The sequence below is a fragment of the Lycorma delicatula genome, chromosome 6 (assembly GCF_047948215.1).
Source record: "Lycorma delicatula isolate Av1 chromosome 6, ASM4794821v1, whole genome shotgun sequence".
NCBI classification, from domain to species: domain Eukaryota; kingdom Metazoa; phylum Arthropoda; class Insecta; order Hemiptera; family Fulgoridae; genus Lycorma; species Lycorma delicatula.
Genome location: NC_134460.1, coordinates 155,846,855 through 155,861,878, shown reverse-complemented (window position 1 = coordinate 155,861,878; position 15,024 = coordinate 155,846,855). Strand labels below are relative to the sequence as shown.

Below are 15,024 nucleotides of genomic sequence, written 5' to 3'. Positions count from 1 at the left end.
TGAAATGTAGATTGGGGTTTAAAAACCTGAAGAAAAGGTGTCAGATGAATCGGTGGAATTTAGAGAAGCTTGAGGAAGAGGAGGTAAAGAAGATTTTTGAGGAGGACATCGCAAGAGGTCTGAGTAAAAAAGATAAGGTAGAAAATGTAGAAGAAGAATGGGAGAATGTTAAAAAGGAAATTCTTAAATCAGCAGTAATTATCCTTTTTATTTGGTTTTTTTCTCAATATTTCAACAACTTTATTGACATCAACATCAATAATTCCTTTAACAATATTATTGTAAAACATCTTTATGTTATATTTTAAAGGACCTGGAAATATCTTTAATATACTTTAGGAATCTTTTGAAACATATTTACTTCTGATTTGATTTTAAGAAATGTATGAAATTTTTAATATTATGAAATTAAAAATATTTTTTAATTTGTATTCATTCTGCATATGATTTAAAATTAAAAATTGTTTATCATGAATGTGTAAATTATTTTTCCCCAAACACATGGGCAAAACCCCACTGATAGAATTAAATTATGACAATAAAATAAGTAATGTTTGGTAACAATACAAAATAAATCATTCATAACATAAAAAATTCTTCGAAAGTAAATCAGTAGAATATAAATTAATTGTAATGCTGATTACAAAAGTATGATTGACAACTAATATTTGAGCGCCAAATTACACCCCTGGACAAGTAAAAATAGTAATTATTACTGCATAATAGATGACCAGGTATGTAAAAGTTGAAGAATTGTAGCAGTTCAGGAAAATTATAATGACTGTATGCGTAAAGAAAATCAACCGATGTTACATGTTTGAAGCATGGATAAGTAGATTTTGATGAAATTTGGCGCAAGTTTATATGGGACAATTTATTGGTAAGTTGTGGGGTCGGTATCTCCAGCAGGTAGATTAGATAGTTTTTTGGAGGCCAAAATTTTCTCAAACTATTGCAATCATAACATAACCCTTCTTTATATTAATCTCAATACATCCCTACATGCTTATCTTACCATTTAAAAAAAAAAAATTGTTCCACTTCACCAAAAAAGCTATATTTTATTAATTGCATTATTTAACGGATTTTTTTTCTTTTGAATTATTGATTAAAATATAATTTTTTTGAATTTTTTAATCATTATTCATGTGTCAATATTTTTAAACATTAGTAGAATTAATAACCAGTGCAGGAAACTATGTTTTTTATACATATACCAAAATCCTTATTTTTATAAATTATGTACCACAAAATCGTAAAAGAATGTATTTAATTTTCTACAGTAAACATCTATGATTGGAATATTATTATCTTGCAAAGGGTATTTACTTTAATTGGCCAACAAAAGTAGATGTTCTAACTATAATTTGGTAACTGTTAAAATTTCATTGAATATACTTTGATAAGAAAAAAATGAAAACTTCATGAAAATTATATTCGTTGAAAACTGATTTTTTTAAAAGATCAGTGCAGGTAAATGTTTAGCATATGTTAATTTTGTGATAATAACACCCCAAAATGTATTTGTTAAGAGTTAACATAACATCTTTTTGAAGGAAACCCAATGTAGTAATTAATAAAAATGAAAAAAATATAATCAGTTAAAAAGTAACACAGGAAAGATATAATTATTGAAGATTTTTTTAATTTAATTATTTACTACAAAATTTTTAATGTCTACAGATAATCAATTAGCAGAAATGTAATTGTAACATTAAAATGTAATACAAATATGTTGAAATTGTTGAATCCGTTACAATTAAAAAAAAAATTAGTAATCAAAGAAAACAAGAAGATATTTAACAAATAATTTATTAATATTGCACAAACTTAGATAAAACAAACCATTAATCGTATAAGACTCTACATCAATATAATAGTATCTTATCACACAGTCCTCAGAAATCAAAACCAAAAAAATAAATCTACAATATCAGTCATTACTCAAATTGTACTCATAATATAACAGAATAATTACTTTCTATCAAAATTATAATGAAGCAAGCAATAAATTAACAACATCATGTCTGTCGTACAAATATTTAGAAATACAATGTAATATGTCACAATTAAGAAAAACACACTCACATAACTTATCAGAATGTTCAACACTACAACAATTATTTAAATTGGCTTCATATTTCTTAGGATCATTTGATTTAATATTTCTATTTGATATAATTAATCTCTCTAAAGCATTTATTAAATGTCTTTTACTTAAATCGATCTTACATTTCTTTATTTTCATAATAATTATATCATAATAAATTGGAAACAGTAGCTTAATTTGCTCATCGTTATAAACACAAAAATAATCAGATTCTTTTATTAGATTCATCTCATAATCAGATAATTTACAACAAAATTTAAAAAAAGATAAATTATTTACTATATTTATAGACCGCATCTTTATTAATTCAGCATTACAAGGAATAATAAAATAAGTATATCGTAATTTTACTCCAGTGTATATATCCAACTCTTCAGGAAGAACTAAAAGTAAATGTATTATAAATGATACAGTTGCACCATGATAAAAGCCATCAGCATCTAATACATTGTGGCTTGTTATTTCTCCATTATCATTTCTTGCAGTAACATCAGCATTACCATATATAATTAACACATTTATAAGTTTGGGAAAAAACAGTGCAATGAAGTAGTGTATTCGATTCAGAATCAACCAATTTTGCATAAAAACGTTTTTCTAAAACTGCTTTGGTGAAATTAACTTTTCCTTTTTCATCTAGAACAAACATCAATGATTCTCGACGAACATCATCCAAATTGTTTATATCTAAATAAGGACCAAATAATTTTTCAAAATAAATCTCTGAGCTATATTTAAAAATATTGAAAATCAATGGCTTATCTTTCTTTACTAAATCCTTATGATCAGAGATAAGCAAAAAGGCAAGTTCAACATGCAAAGTAAATAATTTACATAAAAATGATGTATGTTCAACAGTCTCAGTAATATCTTCTTTAGAATATAAAAGTTCAATTATAATTGCAACAAGTGCTCTGAATCTTACAGCATAAATTAATGGTGTTTCACTTTCACCAAGATTTGTCAGATATTTAGAAACAGTTGCTCCATTATCTAATAGCAAAATCAGAATTTCCACATTATAAAAGTGTCTTTGAAAAAATGCATGGCATAAAGCTGTATGACCGTCTTTATCAATAGCATCTATATCGGCACCATTTTCAATTAATGTAGATATAATTTCTGTTTTAATACTTTTTTCACTATATAGTACAGCATACATTATTGGCATTAAACCTTTATCATCACAAATATTGACATCAGCACCTTTCTGAATCACAAAACTCACATGTTCTTTATTATAATTAACATGTTCCAATATATACAATAAAAGAGTATTATTACCTTCATCATGTGTGTTTATATTCACACCATTATCAATAAGTATTTGTATTATTTCTTTAAACATACAAGAATGAACAGCATGATCTAAAGGTGTTAATCCATTATCATCGATTACATTCACATCTGCACCATCTATGAGTTTAATAATTACATCGGTATCACACTCATACTTTATAGCGTAAATTAGAGGTGAATATCCTTCGTCATCAGTCACATTAATATCGGCTCCATTATGTATGATATTAAAAATAATATTTTTGTTTATATATTCATATTTAATACTATTGCATACATTAAAAATGTTTGATCATATTCATCTTTCATATTAACATTGTTTCCATTGTGAATAATTTCAGCAATAAATTTATGATTGCTTTTCTTCACAACTTCCACAATGAACCAAAAATGATCATACCTAACATTTATTTTACTAAAATCAGCTCCTTTTTTAATAAGTAAATTAAAAACATCTTATCATTACAAAATATAACAGCATAATGTAAAATTGTTCTGTCAAATACATCTACTGCATTTACATTGGCTCCTGCATTAATCAATCCACCAATAATTTCATTACTGTTATTCTTAATTACATACATTAAACGAAGCCTCAAATTATTCTTAATTGCATACATTAATTGATGCTATTATTAATAGCTTCAAAGCTATTAATAATGCTTTATCATTTACATTAAGGTTAAGGTATCTCATTTCATTAACGTTTACACCATTATTAATGATTTCTGTAATACAATCAACACAACTATTATGATTCAGTGCCAAATATAAAAGACGATTACATATTTTATTCATTGTGTTTATAGTGAATTGATTATAATTTAGTACATATAAAAACTGTTTAATTCTACTTGTTTTAGATACTACATTAGTTAAGAAGCTAACACTTAACAAATAGCTTCCTAAGCTTTCATCAATGTATAATCCTCTCTTTATAAGTTCCAACCACAAATCTTCATCTGCATTCGGTGGAAATTTCATGAAAGATTTTTCCCTGGAATAATTCTGAGCATTGGTACCTGCACCTGAATCTATCAACAATTTAATAACTTCGATATCACCGCTACAAAAATTACTTACTGCTATATGTAATATTGAGTTTCCTAAACGGTCACATATTTTATTAACATCTGCAACCATTTCCAATATTTCTTTTAATTAAATTTACATTTCTTTTACTTTTTATAGATTGTAATAATGGTGAAACACATGTTACATCTGTATGATTAATATTTCCACCTCTGTCAATCAATCGTTGTATCATTTTGATATCCATACCAAGCCTAATAGCAGCAGTAATAATTGATGGTAAATTATTGAAAATATCAAATATATTTTTAACATCAAAATACTCCAATAATATTATCAACATTTCTTTACTTTTTGTCTTATAAAATAAATAATATAATTTAAAATTTGTCATTATTCTTTTGATTTCATTCATATTCCTTTCCAATATTTCAACAACCTTATCAACATCATCATTAACAATTCCTTCAACAATAATATTGTAACACACCTTTATGTTATGTTTTGAAGGACTTTCAATCATCCTTAATATTCTTTTGAAACTTTGTTACTTCTGATTTGATTTTACTAGAAATTATTGAATCTGAAAAATTAAATTGAATATTTTTAATGTAAATCTATGTTGTGTATTATTTACAGCTAAATACTGTTCATTATGAATCATTATTTAAATCAATTTTTTTCTAAATGTATGGGAAAAACTCCATTGATACAATTAAATAATAACAATACAACAGATAATGTTAGGTAAAAGTACAAAATAAATCTTCACATTGCAAAACATTGGCTATATTGAATCAACAGAATATAAATTAATTACAAATATCAAATCAATTGCTATGATGATTATAGAAGTATGAAGGGCTAATATTTGAACGGCAAATTACAAACTTGGCCAAGTAAAAATAATAATAATTACCTCTTAAATGACCAGGTATGTAAAAATTAAGCAATTGTAGCAATTCAGGAAAATTCTAAAAATATATATTTATATATTATATATATATATATATATATATATATATATATAAATATAATCAACTCTTTCCATAGCAGTTTCGATGCTAAGTGTTGAAAGTGCTATGAAAATAAATAAAGTAAATAAAATAAATAAGATTTTATCTACACTATTATATAAAGAGGATGAAGGTTTTAGTTTGTTCGGGTTAAACAAAAAACCTACTTGATTAATTTCAATCAAATTTTTACCCATGTCTCTTGGAATAACTGAGGTTTTAGATATATTACATCTTGAAAAAAAATATAGCAGTGGAGATTTGCTGGTTTAAGCACAAACTTTAATGAATTGAATAATATTATAAAAATAATAAAATTAAATTTACGTTAAATAAATTTAAAAAATTTGTTCAAAAATAATGGGCTTCCCATGGGGACTGCATATGAAGCTAGAGATGAAGTATGCAAGCAGCTTGTGGGAGGGTAGCCCAATCACTATCAACCTATAACATATCAGGTGCCTCTGGGGCATGGATTTAGGAGATGCAATGGATGCTCTCATACCTCTGTAAACAACGATTTAAAAAATTTTAATTGGTATTTGTTAGTAGTTTGAAGTGTAACTTATATATATATATATATCAAATATATACTTGATCTAACACATCACAGTTATTTGGAAATGTATATGTGTGTGTGTGTGCATGTGTGTGTGTGTGTGTGTGTGTGTGTGTGTGTGTGTGTGTGTATATATAGAGTTTGTGTGTTTGTTGCATCACATGAGAACCAACCAACTACTTTCAAATTTGCAGGATACATTTGTGTTATCCCAGGAAGATTTTAAGCCATCGACCAAGGCCTAGCACCCGTGGAGGTTAAGATATTAAAAATTTTCATTATTTCTTTACCCTCAAGGAATATAAAGTTGTGAATTAAAGATATTCATTAAGGAAGATTAGATTAATCCTTTTACTTCATTATTACACTTCTGCCACCAGGGCAATAAAATAACGAGGTGGAGCCATCTGGGTAGAAGGGAATGGTGACTGAAGTAAGCTGTGAGTATCAGGATGCCCAGTTCCCCTGGAAAATTGGGAATGGAGAGCAAAGTGAGCTATACAGCCATGCGGGGAGGTCCCATGACCCTGGGAGTCCCCAAGCAGCACTGAACAAAAGCAGTTGTTTCATGTATTCACATATGCTTACATGTTTGAAGCTTAATAACATTTTAACTGGATAAATAGGTTTTGATGAAATTTGGCACATCAGACAAGTGATAATGGGGTAAGTCTTGGGCTAAGTTTGGGAAGTATCTGCAGTGGGTGGGGTAGATAGTTACTTCAGGGTCTATGTTCTCAAAATTTTCAACTACAACTCAACGTTTTATTAAGGTCATGCCTACATGCTTATTTAAAAAATATCTGATGAGGACAGCACATGACTTCCTAGTATGCCTATTAAATTACATATACACGCTTAAAAAAAATGAAAAGTACATGAAGTTTCATTTCATTAATAACTTCTGATATTTTTCCATTTTTTTAAAATTATTATTGAATAATTATTTATTATAACAATTTTTTTACAATCGGAGGTTAATAATTATTAATAAATCAATATATTTAAATTTAAAAAAAGGAGATGAAGTCGAATTCAAACTGATGTGCCTTCCCCTTGTAAGATCTGAATATTTCATTAATTAAAAATTTATTTGGCTATAACTCTGGAACCAATGAAAATAAAAAACTACTTATCATTGAAAAACTTTCATGAGGGCTTATTACTGCAGTTAAGAAATATACACCATGATTGTTAGTCCTATAGATGTTAGTCCTAAATAAAAAATTTCAACATCCTACGGCTAATTGTTTTTGTGTTATGCGAGATACATACACATACATATGTACGTACAGACGTCATGCCAAAACTACTCAAAATGGATTCATGGCTGGTCAAAGTAGATATTTCTGTGAACTTCTGAAAACCAAAATTTTTTGCCATCACAATACTTCCTTTACTTTGAACAAGGAAGTAAATATGCCATTTAAAAATTTTTCCCTTCCTTAAAAACCAAATTTCTTTGAATAATTTTTAAAAGATTTCTTTTTAAATTATTGATTAAAATATATATTTTTGAATCTTTTTAACATATTTCATATATTATTCATTTATAACAAATTTCAAAAAAGGTTATGTATTTGACCTGGATATTTTTTTTTGTGTTTGTTCACGCGTAACTTTTTTCCTATTAATCTGATTCAAATAAATCTTGTTGCAATCAACACAGCTGCTTTTTGCGATTGTACTAAGATGATGGAAAAAATGTTTAGACCCAAAAAATTGGTTTGAAAATTGATAAAAACATTTTTTTTGCCATCTGGTGGACAAGTAGGGACAATGGAAATCTTGATATTCTATATGTATGCATCACATTAGACGATGTTTTATGGTCTTCTGTAGGGCAGGTAATGTGAGTTTCTAGACAAGATATGTAGCACCATTAATAAAATTATCAAAAATCAACATGTCTTGTCTTAATCCTTTCAGATCCAATATACATTGTATATAATATAAAGCATGGGTAGTGACAGTGGGAATCTTATAATTCTGTATACGTGCATCACAGTACATGAACTTTTACGGCCTCTTGCAAGGCTAGACATCTAAATTTCTCCATAATACTCATAACGCTATTGATACGTCATTAGTAATCAACATATTGATGGCATGAGTGAAGTGTAAGATATTATTCAATCTTGTGCAAGGTTTCTAATGTTTCCATCTCAGCAAAAGCCTTTTTATCATTTGGGCTAGAAAGGAGTGATCCAAATCACTCGAAGTTAAACCATCTAAGCTTCTCTATTTAATGTTGTACCTTGCAATTTGTACACTGTTACAGCTAAACATAAAATTAAAGGTAGCATATATTTTTCTACATCTCCCTATCCTTTAATAGATTGAAATGTACTTACTGTGCAATAGGTAAAATCCACCTTCATCTTTCATATTTGTACCTACTGGTTCATCATTAAATTTTATTAGCACAGTTTTTGGTAACTCACCCCTTTCCAATTGGTACCTTCATAGGGCAGGCCATTAGAATTTCTTCACAATTCCCATAGAGCTGTTAACTAAACCACAGTTTAACATAACTTTTGAACCCTCTGCACTTGTACGTTATGCAACAGGCCACCACAATTATTGATGTCTACCAGAATAACATTCCCAGGAGAGTTTTCCTAATGTTTCAGCTTCTAGTGATTCATCAATAGCGTTTTAATCAGACACAGAAAACTACAAAATAATTATTTAAAAAAAAAACTGAACCAACATCAAAATGTGCTAAAATGAAGAAACAGTTATGTCCAAATACTTCAGTAATTCCTTAGACACTTTTTTAAATTAGCGCCAAAATACATGATCATACTTATGTCGTACTTGAATGGATGGACTTATAGATTATGTACTGGTGTGTGATTATGTAATGATTACAAATGGAAAAGCAATGAAAGCACATAAATATGAATTCCACTGAAGTAATATTGGTATTGGATTTTAGGAAGTATACGTGCAGAGTATAACAGAACAGATTTATGTTATATCTAGAAACTAATTTTGCAGAAGCAGGTGCAGATTCAAAAAAGGAATTAATCAAGAATTTGGATGAAATTATTTCTTACTTTTTAGCAAATTTTTATAATGGTTCCATTATTTTTAAATAATTTATTTTACACTATAACTGAATTAATAACCAATGATAAGAAAATATAAAAACTTTGTCGTCAGTTTTTATTATTCTATTATTATGTATCATACAATCACACAAAAATATGCTTAATTCTTTAGACTGAATATTTACGGTTAGAATAATGTAATATTGACAGGTTAACCTGATAACACAATTATAGTTAATGGATGTGAAGCTGTTTACACTGCCACCATTTAAAGCGTTAACGTTACTTACGCACATTATGTTACAATAATAATAATAATTTAAACAGTATTAAAATTTCAGTAGTTTTATTTTATTAATCAATGTTAAAAATAACTAGAAACAACCAATTTATGCTAAAGGTAATCCTAAAATACTATATACTAACATTACTAAATTATTGCACTCACAAAGAGTTATTTCCTTTTTTTCTTTTTTTTTTTAATTTTTCTTACTAACAATGCAGTACCAGTTCAGAACATCCAATTAAATACATTTAAAAAGATATATAAATATGTGAAATTATGTTTAAGTTTATATAACATCACTATTACTTATTTTAATTACCATATATTTCATAAAAAAGTAATTTCAAAACACTGAATTAAAATTGTTAGCTTCTGGCTTTTGGATCAGCTGGTCTCGGTTAGATCCCCTTTATAATCTAACTATTTTCATCTATAGTTTTCCTTGATAATATACATGTATCATCATGTATGAGATAGAGATTTAAAAAAAAATACAGTACATTTACAATTCAATGGTCAAGATAACTAAATGTTACCTAAATACTCGTGCAACTAACAAATGCTGTATATTGGGCTCTTACATTGATTTTCTACTCAAACAAAATGTTCTCACATTACTCAAAATAATTTAGTCAACTATTCGCACACATCTATAAACATGTGGTACAATATTAAAGAAGGTCCACTCATATATTTGATGAGACAGTATCCTGGACAACAGTTTAACAACAATGTCAATACTTAATTACTGTCAGAAGAGTCGTTAATGCCGGCCTCCGTGGTAATATCTTGGCCTTTCATCCGGAGGTCCTGGATTCAAATCCTGGTCAGGCATGGCATTTTCACACGCTACTTGTCATTCATCTCATACTCTGCAGCAACACCTAACAGTGGCCAATGCCACAGTGACCAACCATTCAGTGTTACTACCTAAGAAAATGAAATGGTAGTTGCTCTTGTTGGATGCTTAGGGGCACTGGTATTCCACAAGCTACAGCAGGATAATGTAGAGTTCTATTTCCTGCAAGATGGAACTCTTCCCCAATATGCTTTAAAAGTGCATGGGTTTCTTGACAACTAATTACCCTATAGGTGGATAGGTCGATGAGGGCTACTTGAATGGCTTCATCATCACTAGACCTTTCCCCAAATGACTTTTTCTTTTGGGGTGATATTAAAGATAAATTATTTGCAAGAAAACCACATACTGTTAATGACATGTGTCAATTCGTAAGAGAAGCATGCCCAGAAATTGATAACAATAAAGATCTCTGTCAAAGTGTGCTCGAGTGTAGTAACCAGATTACAGGAATCTGTAAATGCTGAAGGCCGGCAATTTGAGTACTTAAGAGATTGCACTTAATTGTATTAAACTTAATTACAGTTTCTATGTCAACCTTTTTGTGACTTCATAAAGCTATTGTTTTTTCATAATTAAATCTTCATACCTACTGTATAGCTACTTTTGCTCCCCCTTTGTACGTAATTTTATAAAAAAGGTATACTAAAATTACAGTCAAGTTCCAAAAACTAACTAATAAAAACAATGATACCACGCCAAAATAACTAAAACCCGGGCTCTGCGCTGGGTTCCTTAGATTTTGAATAAGTGCTCGATTTTTTTCCAATCTCTGTGCCCAAACGGACGCCGCGTTAAGAGATTTCGAAGCCACCTCGATACACCATGAACAAATGACGGCCCGACAGTCCGTAATTACTTCGAGCAATCCTAAGCTTGTACATCATAGAGTCATTATAGAGTCATTAGAGTAGCGGCGTTCGCCGCTACTTGCCTAATGTAGTTGCTAAACAGCATCTTCTCATCAAACAAAACACCTAGGTACTTATGAACTCGAACTCGGCTGATTACACAGCCTTTATACTTAATACGACTTTATGATAATTTGTCTGCACCCTTGAGAAGCATAAACTTCGTCTTGGGTACAAAAATCCTTAAACTGTGAATGTCCATCCAGCCCTCTGCAGTTGACAAAGTCGATTAATAATAGTAAAAAAAAAAAATCAAATTACCACCATGCATTACGGTGCGATAATATATCGCAACGTATCATGTATGCGGTGGTAATTAAAAACGAAAAATTACGGTATATTTACAGTTAAATAAAATTAAGAGGCTTAGCCTCTTAATCCGGAGGTCCTCGGTTCGAATCCCGGTCAGGTTAGGCATTTTCACACGCTACTTGTTATTCATCTCATCCTCTGAAGCAATACCTAAGGGTGATCCCAGAGGCGTAGCAATGATAAATCAATGTTGCCACAATATATGAACAAGTAACGAACGTCGCATATTGGGCTTTTACAACGATTTTCTATTCAAAAACAATGTCCTCAAATTATACGTGAAAATTAAGTCATCTCTTCGTGCACGTGTTTTATATATGCAGTACAATACTAAATATGATCCACACATATATTTTATGAGACCGTACCCTGGGCAACGTATTAACGATGACAAACGAAAATTTAGTCGTCAGAAGGGTCGAAAATGTTTTTGCAATACTGACCTAAAAATTTTGTATATATAATTGCCGATTTAAATCTAAATAAAAAAATGTCGAGAATAAACTTTTGGCAATTTGTGTTATACATAAATTTATAAAAAGATTGAAAGAAATTACAGTCAAATTCCAAAATCTAACTAATAAAAGCAATAATATTATACACAAAAGTATCTAAAAAAAACTTTGCTCTTGCTGGGAAGTAATACATCACAAAATGCTTTTCATGTAAATATAAGATAAATCATAAATGAAAATACAAATTATAAGGTACACAATTCATATTAATTAATATCTGTTTTCCAAAATAATCTTTCATGTAAGCATTGAGATAAATAATCATTTTCCTTTTTACTAAATTTAAAGCAATAAAGAAATGTTTTTGTTTTTTTTATTGATATATGAATTAAAAAGCATTTAATCTGTGTAAAAATAAAATGAATTGGATTATACTCTTTTTGCATTACATTTTAAGGTACAGGAATTGAAAAATTTACATCTGTAAACTGAACTGGAATTTTTAATTTGTACATGCCAGGCTGAATCTTTGTGTATATGTCTTTCTCTTGTTTGTGTATACAGTATATCTTTTCAGCTGCCAACCATTGCAAGCATTGCCGGTATCCATTTTCTTTGGTAATGGGGTTCCATGTTTTAGATTTTCTAGTGAGATCTTTCGCTATATTCATCGCAAACATTTGCAAGGCTTCTTGGAAAATATCTACACAGCTATGCAGAAAATGCATCTTTAAAGACTTATTGCATGTCATATTTCTATATGCTTAAATCATATTGTAAATTATCTCCTTGTAATTACGTGCTTGGGGTTTTCCAAGAAAGTTATTAACAACAGATTTGAATGTTTTCCAAGCTTCCCATTCTGTTCCCTGAAGCAACGCATCAAAATGTATGTCTTTCATTAGATTTCTTATCTGGGGCCCAATGGAGATTACCTTCCTTGATTTTGATATCACTAATTTTAGGAATCTCCCGTAGGTACTGGAATCCCTTTTGCTTTTGATTCATGATCTTCATATAATTTTTCATCAAACCTATAATATGTAGCAGACGCAAGAGTGTTTTATGTGGATGTGGATGTGCAAGTGGTTCATGTAAAATTTTTTTGTTCCAGGTACATAGTGTTCATACACAAACCATTCTTTCACAGTGTAATGTAATGTTTTTTGCTCTGCTATCAAACTCACACAGGAAACACTTATGCTTTGTATAACCAAACTGCATTCTGGCAAGCAGTGCTATAACTTTTAAGTCACCAAATAAGTTCCATCAGTAAGTACTATAAATCACAAAATCAAGTAAATGTTTTTCATCATCTCTTACAACTCCATCATATTTATAGCATAGAAATCAGGTACAATTGGAATACAAATTTCATGTATAAAGTAGAATTCCTTTCAAACTTGCCTTGGAAGCATCTATAAACAGTCGACATTGTTCTGGTTTATGTTCACATATCAGATATTTCATAATTCCATCAATGTCAAGAAACGAACAGTAGTAAATGTTTTTCACAATTGTGGTAAACAGATGTTTTGACGCCATTAAAAACAGACAGTAGATGCCATTACTGTAGTCTGGAAGCTAGGAGCTCTGCTTTCTTTCAGTCCATCTGAGACATTAGGTGGGTGGCAAATAGTCCTCAGTATTTTCAGTAACTTGTTCTGTTTGTAAATTCTCTGATCCTTCACTTTTAAGATTATCTTCCATTGTCCTTTTTGGAATAGGTATTGGCCTTTTCATCATGCGATACAGGTCTCAAAGCTGATGAAATATTGGGGTATGTGATGTTTTTTGTTTTAGATGTACAATCAGCAACCTGTGTGAGACAAAAGTAACAGTCTGAAATGTGATCATGGGGTTGCCTCCAAATCAGAGGCACAGTAAAAGGCATTGAGCTTCTTTTTCCAGCAAGCCAAGCTCCAAAGTCAGTTGCAGAATTTGAACACATATATGGAGCCCATGGTTTGTCATGGTCTCCAACTGGACTACCAAAATTAAGTTTATAAGCTTTCTTAATTAATGAAGTTATTGTCCTCCTAAATTGTCCACAAATATAACAAAAAACATTGCTGTTACTCACATACTTTTGAGAAGATATGTTGAAACATTCAGCAGATATGTTCACAGCTGATGAAGTTGTTATTCTTATCTATCACTCAAGAAGATTATGAAAATAACCAATAATGAAGATTATTTATTATTACCAATATTTCTTTTCTTTCTTTTTCCTGTTTAGCCTCCGGTAACTACCGTTTTTGATAATACTTCAGAGGATGAATGAGGATGATATGTATGAGTGTGAATGAAGTGTAGCCTTGTACATTCTCAGTTCGACCATACCTGAGATGTGTGGTTAATTGAAACCCAACCACCAAAGAACACCGGTATCCACGATCTAGTATTCAAGTCCGTATAAAAATATTATTACCAATATTGCTTTTTATTATTTATTTACATTTTGTGAAGCATCATTGTGCACTACAGGTATGAATTACAACAAAAAACCTACAAAAAAGTATTTCTTGAAAATTGAGGGTGAATAGAATTTAAGTATTTTTACCATTTAGCAGTTACGTTTTAATTATTTCAGTGGCAGTATTTCAGGAAGCAAAATATTTGTTCTATAGTGCTATCGATACGAAAAATAGGTCAAGATAAAGTTGGTTAATAAACACAATATTTTATTTAAAATAATAATAGTTTTTACTAATTAATGAGTCCTAACAAACTTGTAGTTGTACAAATAATTTTAGTTACAAGTGAATATAAAAATATATTTTATTAATAATAACAATTTTAAGACATTTGCTTTAAATAGCTTTATCAAACTATTTTACAAACAACATTACAATAGGATATTTACTTTTACGGCCACTAAAGTAGATATCTCTTATTTAACAAATAATTTAATAATGTTTCAGAAAGTTAAGCAAAACAAACCATTAATTGTACGAGTTTTACTAAAATTTAGCTACATTGAAATAGTAGTATCTTGTTGTTCCTCAGAAAACAAAATCTACAATAAAAAATAAAATAAATCTACAATATCAGTTGTTACCCAATTGTAATCATAACATAACAGAATAATTATTTCAAATCAAATCTAAAATGAAGCAAGCAATAAAT

The 15,024-nt window shown here is 29.4% G+C and overlaps 1 protein-coding gene across 1 annotated transcript in view; it reads right to left on the bottom strand.

The window, feature by feature from the left end:
* LOC142326967 (uncharacterized) overlaps nt 1–15,024 on the bottom strand; it is a 50,582-nt gene that overhangs the window by 11,563 nt on the left and 23,995 nt on the right. Inside the window, exons 2-3 of the mRNA XM_075369698.1 lie at nt 4,541–5,024; nt 2,610–3,691 (exon numbers count right to left, since the gene is read on the bottom strand). Of these exons, the coding sequence (XP_075225813.1) occupies nt 2,610–3,691; nt 4,541–4,964 (1,506 nt within the window). The 5' untranslated portion in view covers nt 4,965–5,024. The remainder of the gene's footprint in view (nt 1–2,609; nt 3,692–4,540; nt 5,025–15,024) is intronic.